This window comes from Drosophila subpulchrella, chromosome 2L (genome assembly GCF_014743375.2).
Source record: "Drosophila subpulchrella strain 33 F10 #4 breed RU33 chromosome 2L, RU_Dsub_v1.1 Primary Assembly, whole genome shotgun sequence".
Classification (NCBI taxonomy): Eukaryota; Metazoa; Arthropoda; class Insecta; order Diptera; family Drosophilidae; genus Drosophila; species Drosophila subpulchrella.
The window spans coordinates 10492353-10516850 of NC_050610.1; the positions used below are offsets into that span (position 1 = coordinate 10492353).

Genomic DNA, 24498 nt, shown 5'->3' on the forward strand with positions numbered 1-24498 from the left:
ATGTGAAGAGAAAACATCAAGTAAAAATAGTAAACAAAGAAAGTGTTGAATGATGTTAGTATTTATTATAGCCAAGGAATTGGATACAAGGTAGTGGTGAAGAAATCATTGTTGTGATTTGCCAAACATCGATGTTTAATGATATTTTCGAAAGAAACATTGCTGGTATTTTATGTAAAAGCAGTTTTGTAACGTTCGCCATTGTATCTTAAAAAATGGCGGGTCATTGCGGCGTTGCCAGATCGTTTAAATTAGCTTAAAGAGCAAACGCCACCAAGCGGAATTTTTTGGAACCTTTGGCATGTTGCCTGCTTTTGGGGATAATGTAAATTGTATGTCAAATAAATGTAGATAATGGTTGATAGATTCAGCGCCCAAGCAATCGATAAATAAGGCGCGCAATTTAAAATATGCATACTTTAACATACAAATTTAAGATCTTATAGAATATCGTGTACATTTTTAAAGTCTTTAAACGGCACTAAATTTGTAAAAATAAAATACAAACCAATTGAGGCCTTTACCACCCATTAGTTAGAAAAAACGCAGCGTTTACAATGCTTGTCAGACAAATAGGTACACACATTTATTTATGTTTTTTAGCTGCTGTTTACACATTCAGGAATAACTAATTTTGGTTTACTTCCCATACGCACTCACTCTAACACACGCTTGCACATCGATGCCAAACAAATTCTCGCTAATTTCACACACAATTAATTTATTCACATCTAATTTACCATTTTTTACACATGACTTTTCATTTCAGTTTGGACTTTTGTTGGTTTTTGATTTTTTTCTTCTATGCTACGGTAAAAACTACGGCTAAAAACGCAGCAGCAAAAGCCGAGCTGCATTTCATCATCATCCTCAACGAACCATCTATCTCTTTCTCTCGTTTATGTGACTAACTAATTTGCCCATATTTTTATTAGGTATACGTACACATTTATATATCTATATATATATATTCATATAAATTAATTCAATGTTTCTGTTTTTTTGCTCTGCTTTGCTTTGCATATAAAAATAAAAACTACTTAGATATTATGCAAAAATCAATAGGACCTAAAAAAATAAACACGAAAATGTACAATATTGTTTTGCTTTTTCTTTTGTTTTTTTGCGTTTGTTTTTGTTTTTGTTGTTTCTTTAACGAACTAGTGACGACAGTATTTGTATAATATAGGTAAAAGTTTGCTTTTGCGGTTGCTTTTGCTTGTTTGTTGGTTGGTTGGTTTCAGTTGTTGGGTTTTGGATTGGTGACTCTTCGACGACCAGACTTAAGTGACTAAGAAAACATCTCTGTTTCAAAATAAGGTACAATGATATATTATATATTTTGTTATCCATTTACAGGTATATAGAAAACATATAGTTCTTACAAGACCCCTTCTCAAACGGTTGGATTTTTTTTTTTTGGGAACTTGAGTTTCAGTGGTGCCCAAATTGGGAGCTTGACTTTTTAGCAGCCGCTTTTCCTTTGTCTTTACAATAGTTTTTTGCTTACTCTTCAATTTATTTTAGGTATTTCTGTTCTACAGCGAGGTTTTAAGTCGGGCTGGAACAATCGGCAACCAGATAACACCCAGAAGTGGACGATCGGCCCCAAGGAATCGATCTATGGCAAATGCTTTCATTCCTATCCTTCTATTTTGTTTTTTGCTTGCGGTTATCTATGGTCTATGTAGAGTGTATTTTATAAGTAATACTGAGATTCTGCTAGTTAGATGTCTCAGGTGTGTCGAAGACCCCGTTCCCAGACCCATTCTAATCTATCTAGTATCTATGTATTTTATGTAGTTTAATATTGAAGTTGTGGACACAAAAGCTAAACTATTGTTTATGCAGCCCTTCGAACAGAATAGAAAGTAACTTTGGTTTGTGTTCTATGTTGCTTTGCGTGTTTTTTACCCAGGGAGAGATGGTGAATGAACAGGATTGTTGTGATTTTAACAATAAAGATTAATAACTAAGATGTATTTTGATTCAACGTTTGTTGGTTTTTCTTTTCTTATAAAAATATACTAAACATTGCACATGGTGGGGGTTTATTTTAGAGTTTTCTTTATAGAAAAATTCAAACCTCACTTTTAGAACAAGGGATTCTTACATATTTAAAATAGTTTCGATTTGGACAATTTTAAGACACCTTTTAGTTTTTAAAAAACATTCCCATCTCTCCCCTTTTCATATATGTAAGTACCTTTCTCCAAGCTCTGGTATGCTTTCTTCTCCCTCTTTCCACTTTCTCTCCGCCTAAGTAACGCTGCCCCTTTCTCTGCCAAGCTTTGTACAAGTGGTGACCCCGATCCTGGCCAAACTAAAAATAAGTTGTACTGTTTTCTGTATTGGTTTCTGTTTCTATTACTGTTTTTCTCTCTGTGTTGACTATCTATCTATCTATTTCAGATGGAATTCACTTGCCATGCTGCGGGGCCAGGAGGCTCCTGCCCAGCCGTATCCTGGTCAGACCCACTCCGATGCCCAGACCCACGGCAGCGGCAGCGGCAGCACCACCACCTCCACCTCCACTGCCATTCCCCGCCACCGCAGCCGTCCACTTCTTGGGGCGCCACTGTCACTTTGGCTGTATCCTGGCCGAGCGTTCCAACTCGTTGAATTGCCCATAGTACAGGACCTCGCTGATCAGCTTCTCCGCAATGATCCGTTGCGTGCGATCCATGGTGCGCAGCTTGAGCGACACATTCGAGCCAATGAAATCGCAATCGTCTCGATTGAGGGACTCGGCATAGAAGGCGGATGCCGCAACGGCCGCCTGGGCGGAAACGCTGCTCTTGATGTGCCGCCCGGGACTGGTGGCCGAATCGGTGGCCTCATCGTTATCCGGATCCGGTTCCTCGCCATCCGACATGCTCTCCCTGGAGCCCAGCAGTGAATTCATTAGCATATGACCCGCACTGCCAGTACTACCGGTTAGTTTTCGCATATTCAAGGGCATGGCAACGGGTGTGCTGCCGGCTGCATCGCTGCTGCCTCTGGGCGGCAGGACAAAGGCACTGAAATTGGCCTTCGCCTGGGCCACCCGCAGATCCTGGGCCATGTCCACCAACTGGAGGCGACTCTCCTCGCCCGCCGAGCTATAGGAACGATGCGATTCGGGTGGTGGCGGTGGTGCTGGGCCACCAACCCCAGCCGCCGCCGCCGCCTGGCCATGGAAATAGTCCACCAGCTCCTGCTTGATGTCCAAGTCCTCGTGGCCATGATGCAGCTGCTGCTGCTGCTGCTGCAGTTGCTGTTGCTGCTGTTGCAGTTGCTGCTGTTGCAATTGCTGCTGCTGCTGCTGTTGCTGCAGGTGGTGCTGTGTGTGTGGATGGCTGTGGTGGTGCATCTGCTCGTGTGCCTGCCTGGGGGTCACTGCCCTTCCTCCACCGCCCGCTGGACTGTTCAGCAGGTGATTCTTGTGCGCCTCGTGCATATTGGTATTGGGTATGCCTGGACTGCTGCCTGCCTCGCTTAAAGTCCGATCGGATTTAATGACATCGCTGGCTGGATCGTTGGCCTCCCTGCTACTGGAGCCACCACCACCACCACCTGGACCAGGACCTCCTCCTCCTCCTCCACCGCCCAACGGCGATCGTAGCTCCACCTTGGCAGCCAGTTGTCCCAATGCCGCCGCCGCCGCCACATCCTCCTTGGTATTATTGTTGTCCTCATTATCCGAGGTATCCATCGTTTTCAGGGGACTCTGCTGGAAATCACTACTGCTGCTGCCACCACCGCCAGTGCCGCCATGGTAACTCATGGGCAGGGGCACTCGCAGTTGCTGGGGGGGCACTCCACCACCACCGCCGCCACCACTTCCTCCGCGCTCCGAACCCCCGCCTCCAGAGCCCGATATCGGCGGCGAGTACTGACCCGCCGTATTCCAACTGTCCAGCGTCTGACTGCTCGCTATCAGCATGGGTATATTCAGGCCCATCTGGAATTGAAGAACGGAACGAATACGAAAAGGTTAGTGATAAAGCGATTTTGGGCGGGTGTTCAAAGGTTCTTAACTTCGTCATCGTGACGCAGTCCAAAAGATTCGACCATCAAGATAAGAAACGCGACGAACCAAGCTACTTGAGAGATAATAGTCACTCCATAAAAATATTAAATGGAAAGCGATTAATTAAGAGCTTTTCCGCTCCCAAAAAGTAGTTATATTCGAGAGAACTATTAAAAATGCTAAATTAAAACTTAAATATGAGCTTTACCGATCCAAAAGTATAGTTATTTTCGAAAGATCTATTAAAAATGCTATATTTAAAATTTATAAAGAACTTTATCGCTCAAAAAAGTATATATGTATTGGAGAGAACCATTAAAAAGGCTAATTATAATAAAAACCAATTGAATGTTTAATTTTAAATGGATAACTTATAAAATAAACTGTATAAAAAACTATCTAAATTAGTATCTAAAATTTAAAAAAAATTTACAAAGGGAATATAATAATTATGAAAAACATGTAACTTTATTGCTACTATAAAACATCTTTGTTTTGTTAAATGTTATGTTATGCTAATGAATAAATATATATTTTATAAAAATGTTTCTCTACTTAATAATAATCACTTAAAACAACCATTTTAAATGTAAGTCACGTAAGTATTTCCCAGATAATTAGCCCAAATAAGTTTATCTTTATGTCCATATCTTTTATCGAAAAGGAGCCTGGTAAAAGACAGGATGGTGGTCTTAAAAGTGTCCAAAATGAAAAACCAATAAAGTTTTGAGATAGCAAAGAAAATAGATTTCAAAGCTAACAGTAATGATGACTGGTTTAATAAAATCATGCCGACTAAGCTCTATTTATGTCTCGTATTAAATTTTTGTAAAATCATTGTGGATAAGCACATTTATGTTTGATAGGAGATTACTGAGAGATTAAAGTAGGATTCGGTGTTTTGGTCTTTTCTGCTTCAATTTTAAATATAACTTGTTTGTTTACCATTTAGAGAAAGTCTTATCCAAATGCCACCTGCAAAACTAGAACGTTTCTAGATTTTAATTCCATTTGTTGTAAATAAATTTAACTAACTTGCTTATAAGACCAAAATCCATTTATAAAACCAAGTCATATTTCAACACCTTCATGTTTTCTAGAACCCACTATTTAATTTTGCATTTTTAAATACCTCTTTTGCAATACTAGAACGTTTATAGATTTTAATTCCATTTGTTGTAAATAAATTTAACTAACTTGCTTATAAGACCAAAATCCATTTATAAAACCAAGTCATATTTCAACACCTTCATGTTTTCTAGAACCCACTATTTAATTTTGCATTTTTAAATACCCCTTTTGCAATACTAGAACGTTTATAGATTTTAATTCCATTTGTTGTAAATAAATTTAACTAACTTGCTTATAAGACCAAAATCCATTTATAAAACCTAGTGATATTTCCACACTTTCATGTTTCCTAAAACCCTCTATTATATTTTGCATTTTTAAATACCCCTTTTGCAATACTAGAACGTTTCTAGATTTTAATTCCATTTGTTGTAAATAAATTTAACTAACTTGCTTATAAGACCAAAATCCATTTATAAAACCAAGTCATATTTCAACACCTTCATGTTTTCTAGAACCCACTATTTAATTTTGCATTTTTAAATACCCCTTTTGCAATACTAGAACGTTTATAGATTTTAATTCCATTTGTTGTAAATAAATTTAACTAACTTGCTTATAAGACCAAAATCCATTTATAAAACCTAGTGATATTTCCACACTTTCATGTTTCCTAAAACCCTCTATTATATTTTGCATTTTTAAATACCCCTTTTGCAATACTAGAACGTTTATAGATTTTAATTCCATTTGTTGTAAATAAATTTAACTAACTTGCTTATAAGACCAAAATCCATTTATAAAACCTAGTGATATTTCCACACTTTCATGTTTCCTAAAACCCTCTATTATATTTTGCATTTTTAAATACCCCTTTTGCAATACTAGAACGTTTATAGATTTTATTTCCATTTGTTGTAAATAAATTTAACTAACTTGCTTATAAGACCAAAATCCATTTATAAAACCTAGTGATATTTCCACACCTTCATGTTTCCTAAAACCCTCTATTATATTTTGCATTTTTAAATATCCCCTTTTAAACCCCAATCCAGACTACTTTACTTGTATTTTTCAATACCTGTCGTATCTCGTTAGAAGTCAAAAGTAATTTGCATATAATAATGCTAATTGTGATCGCCAAAAACATACACTTGTGTGGCGTATTTCCGATTGAGTTGAAATTATTTAGAAATTTCTGTTTTTGTTTTTTCCCACCGCATTCCAATGCCGGTCAAACCCCCCGCCAAAAGTTGTTTTTGTCAATGCTCTGAGTAAATCCTAAACATAAATTAAAGCCGAATGAACGAAGTCAGACCAAATTATGATAATAATGGTAAATAAATAATAATTTGAATGCGCTCAGATCGAAATATTGTTGTTTTTCTTTTTAAGATACCGATATGGCAAACACACGAAGCGATCAAAACAAATTAGCAGACACACGCATGCAAAATAAGAAGAAAGAAAGTTAAGTTTAGTAAAACTGTATGCCCTTGCAGTATAAGTTAGTATAAATAAAAATAATTAATATTTTTTGGCCAGAAAAGTTCAAGGTTTCAGAATTACTTGGATCAGATCTAGATACTTACATAAATACATATGTATGCCAATATTATTAAAAGCAAAAAAACTATATTTACCAAGTTAAGATCATTAAGAACTATCTTGAAAATGATATATTTAAACATATCGATTCTCACCGGGACAATATTTAATATGTATGTACTATATAAATAGATCCCATAAACCTTTAATGTTCCTAGCATTATAATAATATAATATAAAATATTATAGATAGAACAGATTATATACCAAATTTCATAAGAAAATTACAATACCTTTAGAGAGAGTATAAACAAAACTCCCATACAGGTGGCAAAGTGCGCGAACTTTCCAAACAAACCCCCCGGTAAAAATACCTCCCTTAACCAAATATTGCTTAGACTTACGTTTGATGAGTTTGTAGTCGCCACCGATTCTAGGGGAATTCTATGTGGAATTCCTGGCGATCTCAGACTATTGTTATTATTATTACTATTGTGGTAATGCATTTTGATTATCGTATGTATTATATTTATCAAAGATCGGTATTTTTCAATGCCCTGTCTTTACACTTGTTGTTGCTGGACTTTTTTTTGTTTTGTGTGTGCGAAAGCGACGACAACGCGACTCGAACTCGTAATATTTTGGTCCGAAATTATTCTAGCGGCGTAGTAAAAATTTCGAACAGCCGAATAACGTGTGAGAGCGGGAGAGAGCCGACGAGCAAGAGAGAGGGGGAGAGAGTGAAAAAGCTAAGATTTTAAGAGAAAGCTTTAAGAGAGCGTGGGTGACTCATTAAGAGCTTGATAGAACGGAAATTAACGGTCTTCTGATCGGAAATTTATGAGAATTTATCTGAAGGGTGAATAATATTCGTTATAAAGAATGGAGATATATTTTAGTTTTAAATGTTTTTAATAACTACTTTATGTATATATCATTTTTTAGAGTTATGCTATGGACAACAAAACAATATATTTTAAATCTTATGTATCAGCTTATAACCAGTATTTTATAAATAAATATAGATATCTATGTTTCAAGACATTCGAACCGGTATTACATCATGCATTAAATCGACAGACAATAAAAATAAACCAATTCAATATCAATATCCCATGTTGTTTGTTGTCTTTTGTGAAAACTTTTGCAAATGTCAGCATTAGTTGCAGAGAGTCTTCCCAGACTTGAAAGAGAATGTCTGAAGAATTCTTCTAGAGAGAGAGAGAGAGCGGTGCAGAAAGAGAGGGATATATAGAGAGGGCTTTTAATGGTCAGGCGACGGCATTAGCATTAACCTACCCCACGTTTGGGGTCTCACTCGAAAATAATTCAGCAACAACTATAACAGCAATAAAAAGTTTAATGTGGTCAACTCAACGGTGATCAAAGTAGGCGCTCCCTCTCTCCATCTCCCTCTCTCTCTCTATTTCCCCCCGCCATGGCTATTGCCATCCCTGTCTGTCTGCGCCGATCTCTTTGATATTGCCTTTTTTGTCTGTCTGACTTATGGCGCCTAGAACTTTCCATCAAAAAGCTGCGACAAAAACACCAGGGGACCGAAAAAGTTTGGAAAATACGAAGTCAGAATGCTCTTATATTATTTTTGATATCAAACGAAAAATAAAATTCTTTTAAAATCAGCTTTTGGGAGTATCTTAGTTAAAAAAAAAAGAATTTCCAACCTAATTTTATTACTATTCCACCTTTTATTTGTATCTGTAGGTTATAAAATGTATCTTTAATTAAGAGACCTAGAAAAAAGTGCTCAGAAATTCAAAAAAACCCCTTATCTCTTTATGTGTAATATTGGTATTTTCCAAATTTGATTTCCACAATTTGTTCATCAAACGCCAACAAATGTCAAAACTCGATTGTTGTTTATTGGGGCATCCCGAGAATAAGAGTTCAACCTGGGTTGTTTATTTGTTGTTGCCCCCGCTGCTGTTTTTAAGTTTCCTCAACTACGCCCCCCACAATCCCCACCCCTCCGCCCCTGACTAGTTGTTGTTATTGTTGTTGCAGCTGCTTTTGTTGTTTACGCATTCAGAGCAGTGTGTTCGCGTGTGTTTGTGTGTGTGTACGAGTACGCTATATGCGTGTTTGCATGTCTGTATTATTATTTTGTTAAGGCAAATAAAATAAAACAGACAAGAGAATGAACTCGCACTCTCTCGCTCTCACCGCCCGCTCTCACCCTCGCTCTTTCTCTGGGATTGTGTGTGCAACTGAAAAATGTAAACAAACTGATTATCATCCAATCCAATGAATAAATAACACACTACACAAACTACGCGTCGTCGTCGTCGCTGCTTCTACTCCTTTGGCACGAAATCCGCTCCCGCTCCACCTCCTGCCCCTGCCCCTGCCCCACCCCCTTTCACCGCCCACTTTCTCCCCACCAAAACCCCTTATCCCTCGCCGCCCATTCACAATTGTCGCGAGCTAACTCTTTCCACAGCCACAGTAAGGCGTCCAAAAAAGATATTCTTTTAATAACTCCATAGATCATAGATACATAAAGAGGCGTAGGCAAGATTTTTTTCAGGGGGGCAGGTAAAAAAAATTGAATTTTAATAAATATATAAATTCATTATTTTTTATTTCGTTGGAACTAATCTAGTAATAGTCCACTACAATTTTTTTTAATTATTCATGAAACCATAATTTTATTAAAAGTGGTATTTAATAAATACATACATATGTATGTACATACAATATGAAGTTAAACAATAATTTCAAAATCTAGATATAGGTTGCTTACCCAAAAAAAAATCCATAATATTCAAGTTTCAGTTAGCTTAAATTGGTAATATGTTTAAAATTCAACTACATGAAGGAATAAAAAAAATGGAATATGATAAATATATATTTACCACAATACACAATCATTATTATTTTTAAAAAACATGTTTTTCTAACTAAAAATTTCCAGAAATTCAAGTTACCAATATGAAGTTAAACAATAATTTCAAAATCTAGATATAGGTTGCTTACCCAAAAAAAATTCTAAAATATTCAAGTTTCAGTTAGCTTAAATTGTTAATATGTTTAAAATTCAACTACATGAAGGAATAAAAAAAATGGAATATGAAAAATATATATTTACCACAATACACAATCATTATTATTTTTAAAAAACATGTTTTTCTAACTAAAATATTCCAGAAATTCAAGTTACTAAAGTGCAACTGTATCTATGTTTTGCAAATAGTTTTCAGCAAATTATACGTTATATAGTCCAAGAGTTTTGAACTTACACATTGTAAAGTTTATGTTATGTTATGTTAAGAAACATGTTTCTCCAGCGGAAGAATTTCAAGAAATTCAAGTTACCAAAGTTCGACTGTATCTATCTGCTGCGCACGCAAATGTTTTTGAAGTACGATGGCGATATTTTCGCAAAAGCGCATACACCGCAGCAACAACAAAAATTACGGAGCAAGTAACAACAACAGCAACTGCCACACTAACATTAATGAAACTGCCATGAAAACCGCAAGCGCAAGCGCCGCACACAAAACCCCCAAACCCCCTTTTATCCGCCGCTCGACCCCCTCTAAAAATGTGGTGGGGGGGGGGGGATTTACACTGGCCGGGGAGTCGTAAAATTAACAGTGGAACAAATTGCAATTGAAAATGCATTGCGGTGTGCGCAGGTGTGTCTGTGTCTGTGTGCATGAGATGGCTTTGTCACCTGGCAGGTGCCAATTCCAGAGTTGCCAAGTGTCTCGGTTTAGGAGTTAATCCCCTAAAAGCATTGGTTTCTATATGATGGGGCAGTTTACGGCTATTTCCACTTATTTCACTTGGATCGGTATATCTTAGAATTTTATTTAACGCAGATTTCCAAATGCAATTTTTATCGCTTCTAGAGTTGCCAAGTGTCTCGGTTTAGGATTTTATCCCCTAAAAGCATTGATTTCTATATGCTGGGGAAGTTTCCGGCTATTTCCACATATTTCACTTGGATCGATTCAATATCTCAGAATTTCATTTAACGCAGATTTACAAATACAATTTTTTTCACTTCCAGAGTTGCTAAGCGTCTCGGTCTAGGAGTTAATCCCCTAAAAGCATTGGTTTCTACATATATGTTGGGGAAGTTTCCAACTATTTCCACATATGTATTTCACTTGGATCGATACAATATCTTAGAATTTTATTTAACACACGTTTATAAATACAATTTTTTTCGCTTCCAGAGTTGCCAAGTTTCCCGTTTTAGGAGTTAATCCCCTAAAAGCATTGGTTTATATATGCTGGGGAAATTTACGGCTTCTTCCACATATTTCACTTGGAACGCAGACTTACAAATACAATTTTTTTCCCCTTACAGAGTTGCCAAGTTCTTAAAGAAAAATTCCCAATTTCTTTAAAAATCTTCTTATCAACATAACTTTGCGAAAAATTTACAAAATGTTTATCATACATTTGTTGTTGTAATACATATTCCTCTAAAAATCCATAATTTTCTTTACATAGTTTTCCGACTTCGCCCAAAACTCCAAAAATTCTTGCACAACTTTCGACGGCGGGGAACTACAGCGAATTCTAAGCCTTCTACCGCCCCAAATACCTCCCGGTTTTTCCTCCCACAACAACAAACCCTATACCCTATCATCATCACTACTATCATCATTATCATCTACATACACACACATGTATAAAAAAAACCATACGCTGCGCGCTTGGCTCTAAACAACTTTGCAATGAATGAGTAAACAAAAACAAACGTTGACTTCGCTGCCGGCGTCGCAGTCGCTGCTTATTTGCCTTGCACTTTTCATTCCGCCACCGCGGGGGTGGAAAGTGGGTGGTTTATAGACAATGCAAGGGAAAACAAAACAACGCGAATTACAACAACAGCTTGATACTCCGCTACTCTACTGCTACTGCCGCTCCAACTACAACAACAATAGGAAACACAAACAAGAGGAAATTACACTCGAAAAACTTATTTTCAAATTTTATCTGAAGTTTTCAAGGATTTGTATTAATTTGTATTAATTTTCATTAGTTTATAATTAAATTTATAACTTAAAGAACTATAAAAAGTGTACACAGAGAGAATTCAAATTCAAGTACATTGTTCTTGATTTGAGAAGATTCGTTCTTAAAACCCGTTTAAGTACATTTTGGTATCAAAGTTCTAAATATTATTTCGAAATGGTGAGAAGAGAAAAGTTTAATTGAGTTTATTTATTAACTTTTTGACAAGTATACACTACTGAATGGACTAATAGTTTTTTGTTGACATACAATGTAAATACCGCCAATTCAACTTGATTCGAAAAAAATGAACATATATTCAACTTCAAAAATGTCGTTCTATTTTTAAGAACATTTTCAACTCAGATGAGAACGTCACAATCTTTTCTGTGGTTATGGATTACTCAAAGATCGTTAAACTACTAAAAAAAACTGCCTAAAACAGTGTTGAAGCTAATGGCGCAGGCATGATTTTGCAATATCCTGAAGAATTCGCGGTTGCTTTTAGGAACAAAAATCATAATTTATTGGTTAACACTACCTTAAAAAAGCTTCGACTTTAATATTTTCTTTTTAAGTAATGCTTTTACCATAAAAATCAATCAACTATTTTCTACTGAAGAATTCGCGTTTTTACATATTTCTCGTTTTTGGGATAAATAACTTATTTTAAAGCTTATAGTTTGTTGGGAAATACTAGTTTTTTGCAGGTGTGCAGATTATAAGGTGCAAATGCTGGATGGTGGGATGTGAGGCGGTGCGTGAGTCGTTTGCTAGCCACAACATTGCGGGACAACAACCGAAACAACAACAAAAACAGCATATTATTCACTTGTCTTGAGGAAAATACCGCAGAGCAAAACAATTGCAAAATATGAACAAAAATACATAACAATAAGGGGGCGGTGGGCTGTGGTTGTGGGTGGTGGGCGGTGGATGGGCGCTCTGTCCGTTGGTGGGCGTTCTGAAAAGGGGGCGTGGGCGTTGTTGTTAGTGCCTGCACACGCAAATAATAATGACGCAGAAGCAGAAAAAACAACACGAGACCAAAGCCAAACCAAAACACAAAAACAGTAGAAAAAAAACAATGGTAGCAAAAAAATGTTTAAAAAAATGGCTATATGGGGTGGTTCAAGAGGAAGCAAGTCCAGTGAGAACCGATTTTGTCTTGTCAAAAGTGAGCAAAAGAAAAGTCTATCCGAAGGAAATTAAGATACAGTGATTAAACGAATTAAATTAAAAGTAATAAGCAGCATTTTTCTATAAACCATAAACTTCTAGATAATATTTTATCAATTAATGTCGATTACAAAAATAACTAATGATGCAATTGATTTTATGAAGCTAAATTTAATGACCCACTGATAACAAGTTTTGGGAAATCTTCATTAAAAACTCAAACGCCACCAAAAATGAATTTTTGTTTTTAATGTTATTAACATAGAAATGAAGTAAAAAACTTTTTATAAAAAACGTTTCCTAAAAAATTAGGATAAACAGATAATTAGTATTTAAAAACCAATTATTTTTGGTTTTTCCCAAAGCAGGTTGCCGCTGCTACAATTTTAATGGTCTTAAATACCAAAATATTTTATGGATACCACAAAACCAGAAAACCAAAGGTGACATGACTTGGACAAACAAGTTGCATGCATTTAGCCGAGCCACGCCCCCGATTTCCCCAAGCCTCCTCACTCCCTCGAAACCAAAAAAAAAGAAAAGAAACACACACATAAAACTGAGAAAAAGTCCAGGCGCCAAGTTTTATATTCTTTTCCTTGCAAAAATTTCATTTGTTTTCTAGAAACAGCAGCAAAAAACGAGTGAAAACAGCCAGAAGAGAAGGCGAACGGCAACAACAACTCCTGGCATTTTGTTTTGATAAGTCTGACAAACAACAGAGCCAAGTAAAAACAAAAGCTTCCAGCGAATCACGACGGGCAAAACGGGGGGTAAATCGAGGGTGGGGTGCGGTGTCCACTGGGTAACCACAAAACAAAACGTCACTACAGCAACAGTAAAACAAAGACCCAGACCAAAGCGGAGTTTCAGGATCCAAAGTTGCTAGTTAGTCCATGGTCGTTTTAATATAATACAGAGGGAATTTGCAAAAATTGGTTTAATTAGAATAATAAAAGCTATTCTATATAGTTGAACTTTAACAAAACTCACATTTGAGCACTTATTTGACTGACTACTAGTGTTAAACATTGTGGAGTAATTAAATATTTTAAAGTAGGTGATGGAAAAGATTGTAAATATTTAGAGGTACTAATTTTAGGCCTGCATCCCAAAATTAGTCAACGTAGCTCTTATAGATCCCGAGATCCAACGAACTTTCCATACAGATACTTATACCTTTTAGTAAGGGTATTCAAAATAACAAACGGAACAAAATGGAACTCGAAAAAACTCAAAAAATCACCGTAGCAAGTGCTGCGTTTTCTCTGCCGCCGTCGCAGTCGCCAACACATTTCGCCGTGCAAAACAAACATTTCATCATACAGAGAAACAACAACAATAGCAATAACAATAACAATAACAACAACAAACGAAGGAGAAGATTAAGGTGAAGAAGAAGAGCGGCGACGAAATGTCAGGGCCCCCCAAACCCAACACACCCCTCTCCAACCCCCCTACCGTCCACTTTTTGCTTGCCTGGCGCGACAACGCAAATAAAAGCAACAAAAATACCAACAACAAGCAGACAGACAGTGCGAAAGAGAGTGAGAGGGAGAGAGACGGGCGGAGGGGGAGAGAGTTGGGGCCAATGCCTCACACACACACACGCACACCACTGCGCATTTCTAAGAAAAATTTATGCGTAAAATTTTAATTCTGTTTTGATCGTCAACAACAAAAAAGAGCACAAACAAGAAAGAGCGAGAGACAGAAAGAGAGAGTGGAGTGGGGCCACTCTCCCGCTCACGCTCTCAGTGCAAAAACCGCAAGTCATTTGCGCACATGTTTGCTCGAGCCCCAAAGAAAGAGTGGGGCTCTCTCTCTCTTGGGCCAACTCACTCACTCACTCTCTCTCTCTTTCTCTCTCTCTCATTTCACAGTTAACTCAAAGCCGTTGTTTTGATTGAAATTAGCACTAAAGGTTTTTATTATTTTATTTGCCTGTAAAATATTTCAATTGATTAGCTTCCAAAAATATGTATGACACAAAATGAGTAAAATATGTAGGTATTTGTTGCCAAGACGAAATATCAAGTCACACGTGTGCCTATAAAACGTTTCATTTGAATTAGATTTTGATAAGAGTTCTAAAGAAATGAATGAATTAAAATTATTTCGAAGTTAAGTCTGACGATAAGGCCATTAATTTTCGAATACTATTTTTTTATCAAGAACACTTTTATATTTTTTTTACTAGAAAAAATAGTATGATTCAATTTCTTAATCAGAAAAAATACATTTATGTATATTTCCTAAAGAAAATACGTGGCTAAGCTAAAATTGCCTATCTCATTTTCATCTCTCACTTATTTGACTCCTAGGGTTCAAATCTGTTTTAAGTCTGGTTAATTTTTCATCATTTCTGGAAGTGGACTTTGATTTTTAATCTTTATACATATGTACATTGTATATACATATGTATTATAAGAGTAGCTCTCTTCTCAATGAAATACGATTTTTTATTAATCAAAAATTATTAAGGTAGGCATAAAAAATACCCATGTCATGAAAAATAATTCAACAATCTATTTCATAAGATTAATTTCATTAACCATGATTAGTTACTAAACTAAAAGGCTTTTTCAAGCTTTGAACTGTACTTTTGTCTTAAAGAAAAATAAAAGCGGCTTAAAAAAGATCATCTATGCGTTTAGAGCCATTTTAAATTGTGGTATTGATACTAATTTTCAAAGGTTGTTTAAGAGTTTTCATTTCTGCTATTTAACTTATATTAATTCACTGTTTAGTTAGTTAGTTTACTGTTTTTATAAAAAACAAAAATGATCAAGAAAATACAAAATGAGATCCATAGACATTTATGGACATGTGTAAAGATAATACAAAATGAGTACCATAGATATTTATGGACATGTGAGGAATACCCAAAAGACGTTTCTTTAAGTTTTTGTTTTTTATACCCTTGCAGACGGTATTAAGATTTCAGTCAGAATTTTGCAACGCAGTGAAGGAGACGTTTCCGACCCCATAAAGTATAATAAAGTGTATATATATTCTTGATCAGCATCACTAGACGAATCGATCTAGCCATGTCCGTCTGTCCGTCCGTTTCTACGAAAACTAGTCTGTCAGTTTTAAAGCCATCGGGCTGAAACTTTCACAAAAGTCTTCTTTCTTTTGCAGGTAGTATATAAGTCGGTACCAGCCGAATCGGGCAACGTTATCTTATAGCACCCATAGGAATAATCGGAAAACAAAATTTTAAAAAATTATATCTTTTAACATATACATGTAACCTCCTACGCTTGGAAATAACTTTTTTAATTAGTTCTGAGTTTCAAATTTAATATTATCAAAATCGGACGACTATATCATATAGCTGCCATGGGAACCATCGGAAAATTGGTGGGAAAATAATATGAATCAAATTATAGCGTCGATGTTTTTTGACATATTATCTTATACTATTGGGAATATCATTTTTTGTATTTTTAAGAATTTCGAATTAAAAGTAATAATTATAACTGCAAGGGTATACAAACTTCCGCTTGCTTAAGTTAGCTACCTTTCTTGTTTCTAAAATATCTTTATTTCTAAAAATTAAAATACCACTTACCGCTCCGAAATATTTCAGCTCTTTGGTCTTGATGCGTCTGTGCTGCATGGCGGGCTGCGAACCAGGTGCTCCTCCGCCACCTGGTCCACCAACTGGTGCTCCTCCATTTCCGGCCGCTGCGATCGTACCGCTTTCGTAGGCCGCCGCCGCCGCCGCAGCCGCCAGTCCGTTCAGCCCATTGTGGGCGGCAGCGGCGGCTGATGAGGAGACGGGATTCGGTACCAGATTACCGCTCGAGGCATTCAAACCTGGTCCTCCAGGACCAACACCACCACCACCACCACCACCACTCAAACTACCACCGCCCGCCTCCATGAAATCGAAGCGTTTGAAGGCATACCATTTGGACGGATTGGGCTGGATGCCCTGGTATATCTTGACAAACATCTTGTGCTTCTCCCGCCGATATTGCGTAAGCAGTACGTTCATCTTGCGCTCCACCTCCGCCTTGCTGCAACCGAAACGCTCGGCTATTTCCGACCACGCTCGAAAGCGACAGAGTTTATCCTTGTACTTGGGATCGGCACGATTCCAAAGTTCCGTATGGCAGCGATATTGCTCTATTAGTTCCAGAGCATCGTCATTGGTCCACTCCATGATTTTGGGTGATATATCACCCACTGGTTGACCTCCTCCCCCGCTGACGGGCAGTGGGATCAGCTGTTGTTGATGTTGTTGTTGTTGGTGGTGGATGATAGTGGTTTGGTGGTGGTTCAAATGCGGATGGTGATTATGATGATGATGATGGTGTTGGAACGTCTGATGTGCGGCTGCTGCTGCGGCGGCTACCACGCTGGCCGGATTGAAGTTCATTTGCCACGCCTCTCAACCGATCGTTGGATGGGTGGATTCTTTTTTATATACTACTAAAATAATATATAGCTCTTTATAAACGAGAGCTCTACTTGAGCTTTGCTTCTGGCGCTCTTCGCTTTCTGAAGAAAACTCTCAGGGAATGTCACGCGAAATGCACTCAATCAACATCGTCTTCTTGGGTCCTGTCGACTGGGTCTCATTCTCTTTCATTTAGCACTGTGTTTTCTACTTTTCATTAACTAAAAAGATAAGAAGGTAAGAGATGATTAGCTAACATAAAACCTTTTAAGCCGAAAAAAATAGTCATAGAAAAGCAAATATTTCTCCTTTAATTCTACACTATTGAGCATATATTGGGGCGTCGATAAGATAAGTATTAAGTTAATACTTCCCAAAGTTGAAGTTATTTGGTTTAAAAGTAATATCGCAAATTCAAATTCTAGACTTTTTGATATAGATATGAAAATGTAGAGCATAGAATTTTATTTATAATTGAACTTATAATAAAACGAGTATTATATCTTAACCTTCTGTTTTTTTGTGTTATACATAGATGGTCCTTTTAAAGATCTTTAATATTTGACACTAGAACTGACTTCCCCTTAGCACAAACCTAAATAGTATTCAATTCAAAGACTTTGAAAACATGTTTGACTTGGGCATTTATCGTTTTGTTTACGTTATCGCCGGGTTTTTCCCGCACGTCAAACATTCCGTCCCTGAGTCAAATGATAACCATGACTCATTATTCCACACACTCATTCACCACTCGAAACATTTTCAGCGAACTGTTTGCGGCCAAATACGTGCAATCGAAACGATCGCCATTGGACATTTATACTATTTCGTATATAATATTCAATTTCTTTCGGGGTCTCGGGGTTCTCTGTTAACTTATTTGTCCGTCGAGGTGTTAATCAGAAATGGGAAATTTTTCAGGCCAACAACTAAGCATGGCCAAAAGCAAACTTAACAGCCCGCAACTCGAAGAGCCATCATCACCCAACTGAAATAGGCCTCTAGGCAATAGCTTTATAAGCTCGTAAATCCGGTGGCAGTCAACTTGCTAATTGCTGAGATTTGTGCTATTTGATTTGACATCTAATTGATAAATTTCGAATGACATTTTGTGTAAATTAAATGCACGGAAAGGGAAAATAAAATAAATATTTTAGCCACCTAACATTTGACTTAGATATTTGTAATTGGTTCGAAAATATCACTTGCAAATATAAAACCGTTTAAATATTGTTGACTGTAGAGATCGACAATTGCATTAGTATTTATTATCTCTAATCCAGTTCAACTTTGCTAGATATAATTTCACAACAACAAAGGGTTCTGGCTATCCCATAACCGTATTTAGCTTTATTCTAATCCCTAAAAAAACAATTATAATATCTGTGCCAACATCCAAAAATAAACTCAGCCCTCGCGCTTATCGGGGACGTCTCCAAGGGTAGATTAGGCGAAATTGTATCTAAACCATGAATGTGACGCAAAATTATGAAATTGCCCGTAGCCGTGACGTAGCCATATAGTTTTCAAATGTCACCTGAAATGCTCGGTGGAGATTCCATAACTTCTTGAGAAATCTCAGTGTAGGGAAGAAAAAAAAAACCCAAAACCGATATTGCGTTGTTTATTCAACATTCTAAAGATCGCCATTATCTGAACTTTAACTGATCGACATTCGTAATCTCGGCAAACAGTGAAAACAATCGAAACGAGCTTTTTCCATTCAGCAAATTTCCTGTCATAGGTCCGCAGCAATTTTTTTTTATAATCACTTTTACAGAACACGTCATCGTCTGCCTAGGTCAGTGGCACTATATATAGTATATAGCTCGGTATGGCATTATACGGAGGAATAAAGTCCGCAGTGGATGATAAAGCAGATTTTATTCGGCATTAGCATTTTGACGTGCAACTTGTTTTTACACATGGAAAAATACCATAATTATTGGAAAGTTTCAGAATATATTTAGATACTATAGATCTATAAGATCAAAGTAGGTCCCAAAGTTTATCGGAGTCGCCTTTTCTAGAACTCTTGGATATATGTTCTAGAAAAGGCGTCTTAACACTTGTAAGTAAACAAAAAATATTTTTTTTAGCCACCGGGTTTTGAACCATGGATCTTTTAAAATTAGAGTGCTCTCAAGAAATTACATCTATACGATCAAAGTGTGTCCGAAAGTGAAGTCGAAAACATATATCCCTGAGTTCTAAAAAGACCGATTAAGAGTTTTGTTTAATAAATAAAAAATAGTTTTGAGTCATGGACCTTTTAAAATTAGAGTGCCCTTAAAAACGTAGATCTATAAGATCAAAGCATGCCCGAAGCCAAGCCACAACCATAAATACGTGAGTTCTACAAAGACCGATTTAAAATTTTTTTGACAACTAGGTATTGAACCAGGGACCTTTTAAAATTTGTGTGACTGTAAGGCTTATAAAAAATATTTTAAAGCTTTTACTGCCTGTAAGTGAATATAAATTTTGTAAGTGTATAATGAAAATGTCGCAGTTTCTGCTAGCGGAGAAAATTCTGCCAAGAAAAACGCGTGAGTGGTAATGTTGTTTTTTTTCTTCCTTTTCTTTTTCCTCGTAATCGTGTGTGTAAATGTCACAAGTCAACAGAAACAGAAGCAACAACAAACGATAACAAAGATGGCAAGGCAACTGCTCGCGCCTCGTCATTCACAATAGACGGAAGTGTATTTCGCACAGTACACACACACCACACACTTGGGCAAAATCTACACCCAGGGACACGTGCGCTTTCACTCGCACCAACACCAGCACATGGGGTTTATACTATGCGGCATCTCGCTTTTACATCAATCTTTGTCGAACGTAGATTTTCGCTTCCTGGTTTTGGCGACGAGCGCAATTTGCTTTACGTTTTAGTACTTGTCGTACGTATTTACGAAGCACAAAAGCGGTCAATATAATAGCACTGGATTACGGAATACCAGATGCGATCTGGGGGTTCTAGAGAATCCGTCTTAAGATTTTCAGGGAAACCCCTAAACATGTAATAATTCCAGATTATAAATACTATGGTTATTTATTGCTCTTCTAAACAATCTGTTATTGGCTCTGGAGAATCATGTTTAAGTTTTTTAGGAAAACCCCCTATAAGCCAGGTTCTAGAAGTCAACAATAAGTCCTTTATGATTACACATATCTAAATACTATTGGTATTTAGGTCTTTAACAATCTATGTGATCCTATAGTGCAAAAAGGATCAATCTAAGATCGAATTATATTTTAATAGGCTTGGATTTAACATGTTCTTGATAATAGAAGGCTTGGTTTATCTCTGCACAGCTTTAAAATTACATAAATATTTTTTGATATTTTGAAAGTTTAAATAGAAACAAACTATCAACTATCAAACTTTTAAGTATTTCTTTCTGTGTACTATTTCATAAAAAGATTTCGTCTTCTTAAGTTCTATTGATAGCCACTGTACACTTCTTTTGGTATTTTATTAACTAGAACTATTCTGCCGACCGCCACTGTATAACTACAAGTACATACATAAATGCCTTTGTGTTTTAGCACACATAATTTCATAAAATAAATTGTTTAGTAATCGGTTTTTGTCTCGCCAACTAAAGTTCGAGAAGTATTTCTTTTTGCGCAGATTTCTACGCTGCGCAAACAGCTGGATGAATCATAACGGTAAACTCGCGCACGGTGCACAGACACACACACACACACTTGCACAATCAGAGTTGGAAAGAGACGGTGCGATAAAAACTTAATTTGTTTTTAGTTCAGCTTTCATGTGCCTTTTATTGTTTGTGTTTTATTTGTCTGTGTTTTTTTTTTGTGTTTAGTTGTTTGCTTTTGTTGTTTGCGCCACACTCTGCGTCAATTTTTAGACGCGACACATTTTGGTCTATTTTTAGAACTTGTTTTTTTACGCCACGCTGCCTTTTTTACGCACTTTTTTCGCTCTTTGTTTGTGTTCGAGTGATTTTCCAATTACTTGCCGTTATTGCCACGAAATTGAAAATTTTCTTAAATGCGTTTTTGGCCAGGTTTTTTCGGCTTTTCCCTCGCACATTTCGTTGGCGGCCTCGTGTTATTTTTAAGTAGCACAGTTTTGAGGGAATTTCTTGGAATTCTGCGGTCAATTCGATCTTATAATTTGTTGTATTATTTGTTCGCTGTTTACTGATTGTGTGTTTACGGATTTTGGGTTTTTCTGAGCTACAAATTAATTTGCATGTCTCGGGAACTTTGATTTTATTTGTTGTTTGATTGCCGCGAATCATGTGTGAGTGTATGGGGGAATTTATCAGGAATTTCTAAATGTCAACGTTTTTATTGTCTTGTAATGTGAATCACGGCGGAAATGCCTTGCAAGGCACTTTTTATTGGCTGTTTATTTTTAAATTAAATGTTATGTTTTACTTTAATTATTTCTGAACTTTTGGGACATATTTGTAGTTTTAGGTTTCTTACGTAATCAATTAGTTTTGGGAGTTTCTTTATGTGACAGATTTCATTGGGCAGTCTTCAACCATTTTGAATTCGTTTAAAATCGCTGCCAAAATAAAAGGTCTGAATCAGAAAACGTTGAATTTGCATAAAATCCATGTTATCCACAATTTAGTTTGTTTTCGCCTTTTGTCATTTTGAATAAAAAAAATATATAAAAAAAGAGGAGGTAGAGGGAGAGAAGCAACACAGGCCAAAACAAATTAAACAACGCAAAAAGTAAACAACATCCGAAGCGAAATTGAGCACAGAAACTTAAAAATACATTTCAAGGCGCGCGGAATGAAATAAAAAACATTTTACAATCGTACGCACAGACACAAACGAACGCACATGCTCTATACGGTATTGAAATAAAATTTTGAAAACACTTTTTGGGAAATATTTGTTTGAACAATGGTTATTGTTTGCCTAAATGGTATTTCTTTATCAAACCAATATAAATATTTGTTTTCGAAGCTTCGCTAGGTTTTTTAGTGTGTTTCAAAATATTTGATCAATTGTAATATGTACTTTGTTATTGTTCTGAATTTATATGGTTGCTTAAGAGTTTTGTTCCGGTTCTTAATTATTGCTTGGTATTTATATAAATTTTATTTATTGTGTTGATCATGTGATTTCCTTTTATAGAGATTGAATTATTTTGCATTACATTTTCTTAAATATCAATCTGCTTTACAGTATTTTCAAATATTATATAATTAATCACACAGTTTTAATCAATTATATTAGAAATTGACCTTTTGATTATATATATTTTCAACACTGTTTTGGTTGTATTTTAATGGTTTGATTTTGCCCATAATTTTTGATTGTCTATTTAAAACGTTTTGGGCCTCATCACATTTTTAAAATATTTTTTTTCACTTTCAAGATGTCTTGTAAACGCATTTTTATGTCAACACATGTTTAATATTTGTTTTTCACTGATATTCCGCTTAGAATAAAGTATCCTTTTTTGAAAAATATTTCAAACAATTCTCTGGGTCTGGCAATTGCTTTTCCGTTATTTGTTTAGCAAACAATACGAATGAGGAAAGGAAAACAAAAGGAGGCTGTGGCGAAGACAAACATCTCCCTGAAACACACACATACGCACGCACACTCGCAGTGGCGATATTTACCGCTATTTCGGAGGCGCTGTTGCGCTTTTACTGCTCCGTAATTTTCCCGTTACGCGCGCAATAGATGTACTATAGCTCTACCGTTAGTTACAACCGCTCGCGAGCACCGTCTGTTAGCGTCTGGCGTCTGTTTCGGCAAACAGTCGCAAACCTATTGGCATCGATTTGTAAACGCACCGCACACCGACAGCGACGCCCACTGCGACGCCGACTGCTACGCCGGCAGCGAAATTGAAATGAGCACAGGCGGCAGCGGCAGCAGCAGAAGCAGAGTAAACAGTTGTTTCGTGGAAAAACAAAAACGAACATCGTAATGAAGTTCTCTTTTGGCCTGTTGTGAAATTCTACGGTGCTTTGTCATGCTTAAAGCAACAACAATGGTATGATGATGTTGGGAGGGGGGGGTTAGGGGCGAGAGAGAGCGCTACGCGACGGAGAGAGTGAGTGAGATTGAGAGAGAGAAAGAGCAGTGCGCGCCAAAAAAAACACTACCAGACGTACAGCGGTGCTCATGAAAGTAGCACTGTGTATCGAGTATTAAATTATAGTTTTAATTTTGCATAATAATAGTTATAATTAATGATAATAATGATCAAAAAAGTGATTGAACTGAGTCAGTTTTTAGGATAAATACCTGAACGCTAAGACCTCCTTAACTATTAATCTGATCAATTTAAAGTTTGTCTTGTGACCAGGAAATCTTAAATTTAATTCAAAAATGAGTTTGTTAATACTTGTCTAAGTTTGTTGAAGTGCTTATTGAATCCTTTTTAAAACTCTTTTGATTATTAATTATTAATTTTAAAATAGTCAAGTTATTTCAATGCACATTTCATGGACTGCATTGTTTTTGCGACGTCTGCTGTATGAAGGCTGACTGCGCCGCGGCGTCGACGTCGACTGCGCAGTTGTTTTGATAAAGAGCAAAAGAAACACGGCAGCAACAACAAAAGGGGCAATGGGATGGGATGAATGGGTGGTGGTGGAGGGGGGTGCTGACTGGAGAGGGGGCGGGGGGCCGACCGCTTCTTGGGCCGCACACACACACAATGACACGCGCGCAGCCGAGTCAAACAAACAAATAAAATGTGAAGCAGAAATGGCAAAAAATTAAACAAACAAGTAGACAGGAGCGGTTCAGCGAAAAACCCGAGTTGAACGAACCGAGGTCGACACAAAAAGCAAAAAAAAGAGAAAAAACAAAAATGGTAACAAAAAAAAACCATAATCACAAGCTGCTTCGCGCCAAAATGGAACAAAATTTCTACTACGTCGTAGTACAATTCCTAAGACAACAAAAGAAAGTTCATTGAAAGCGTTCTTTATATTTGACAAAAGATAATCGAGTTTGCCATTGCTGAACTCACTAGCTGTGTTATTTATTAAACACATGATTTTAGGAATGTGGATTTTGACACAAATCGCAGGAGATACATATGTACATACATATGTACATATTAATTATATATGTATATATCTTTAAGTGTAGGTGGATTAGAGTAAAAAAAAATATTTTTTTAAGTTAAAGTTATATTTTTTTTAATGTCCTTAAGTTTAATTTAAATATAACACATACATATATTTCATATTAAAATTTTTTTTGATAAAGGTTCGCAACCTACTCCTTAAGACACTCTCCTTGATTTTGTCCTTCATTCCTGTGT

General features: G+C 36.5%; 1 protein-coding gene across 2 annotated transcripts; it reads right to left on the reverse strand.

Moving 5' to 3' along the window:
• Window positions 1-551: 551 nt before the first annotated feature.
• On the reverse strand, window positions 552-22974 carry LOC119545938 (probable serine/threonine-protein kinase DDB_G0267686). Of its 2 annotated transcripts, XM_037851879.1 has the most exons (3): window positions 22835-22974; window positions 16377-17431; window positions 552-3943 (listed from the first exon to the last, which is right to left on the reverse strand). In XM_037851879.1, the coding sequence occupies exons 2-3, from the start codon at window positions 17187-17189 to the stop codon at window positions 2582-2584; spliced, it is 2175 nt and encodes a 724-aa protein (XP_037707807.1). In that variant the 5' UTR covers window positions 17190-17431; window positions 22835-22974; the 3' UTR covers window positions 552-2581. The 2 variants fall into 2 exon arrangements, with proteins under 2 accessions (XP_037707807.1, XP_037707808.1); XM_037851880.1 differs by lacking the exons at window positions 16377-17431; window positions 22835-22974 and adding an exon at window positions 7036-7247.
• Window positions 22975-24498: the final 1524 nt, after the last annotated feature.

Coding starts and splice junctions, on each gene's coding strand:
- LOC119545938 (XM_037851879.1), bottom strand. CDS start 17,189: ATGAACTTCAATCCGGCCAGCGTGGTAGCCGCCGCAGCAGCAGCCGCA. Junction 3,944..16,376: donor AGCTGAAATATTTCGGAGCG/GTAAGTGGTATT, acceptor CTTCAATTCCAG/ATGGGCCTGAATATACCCAT.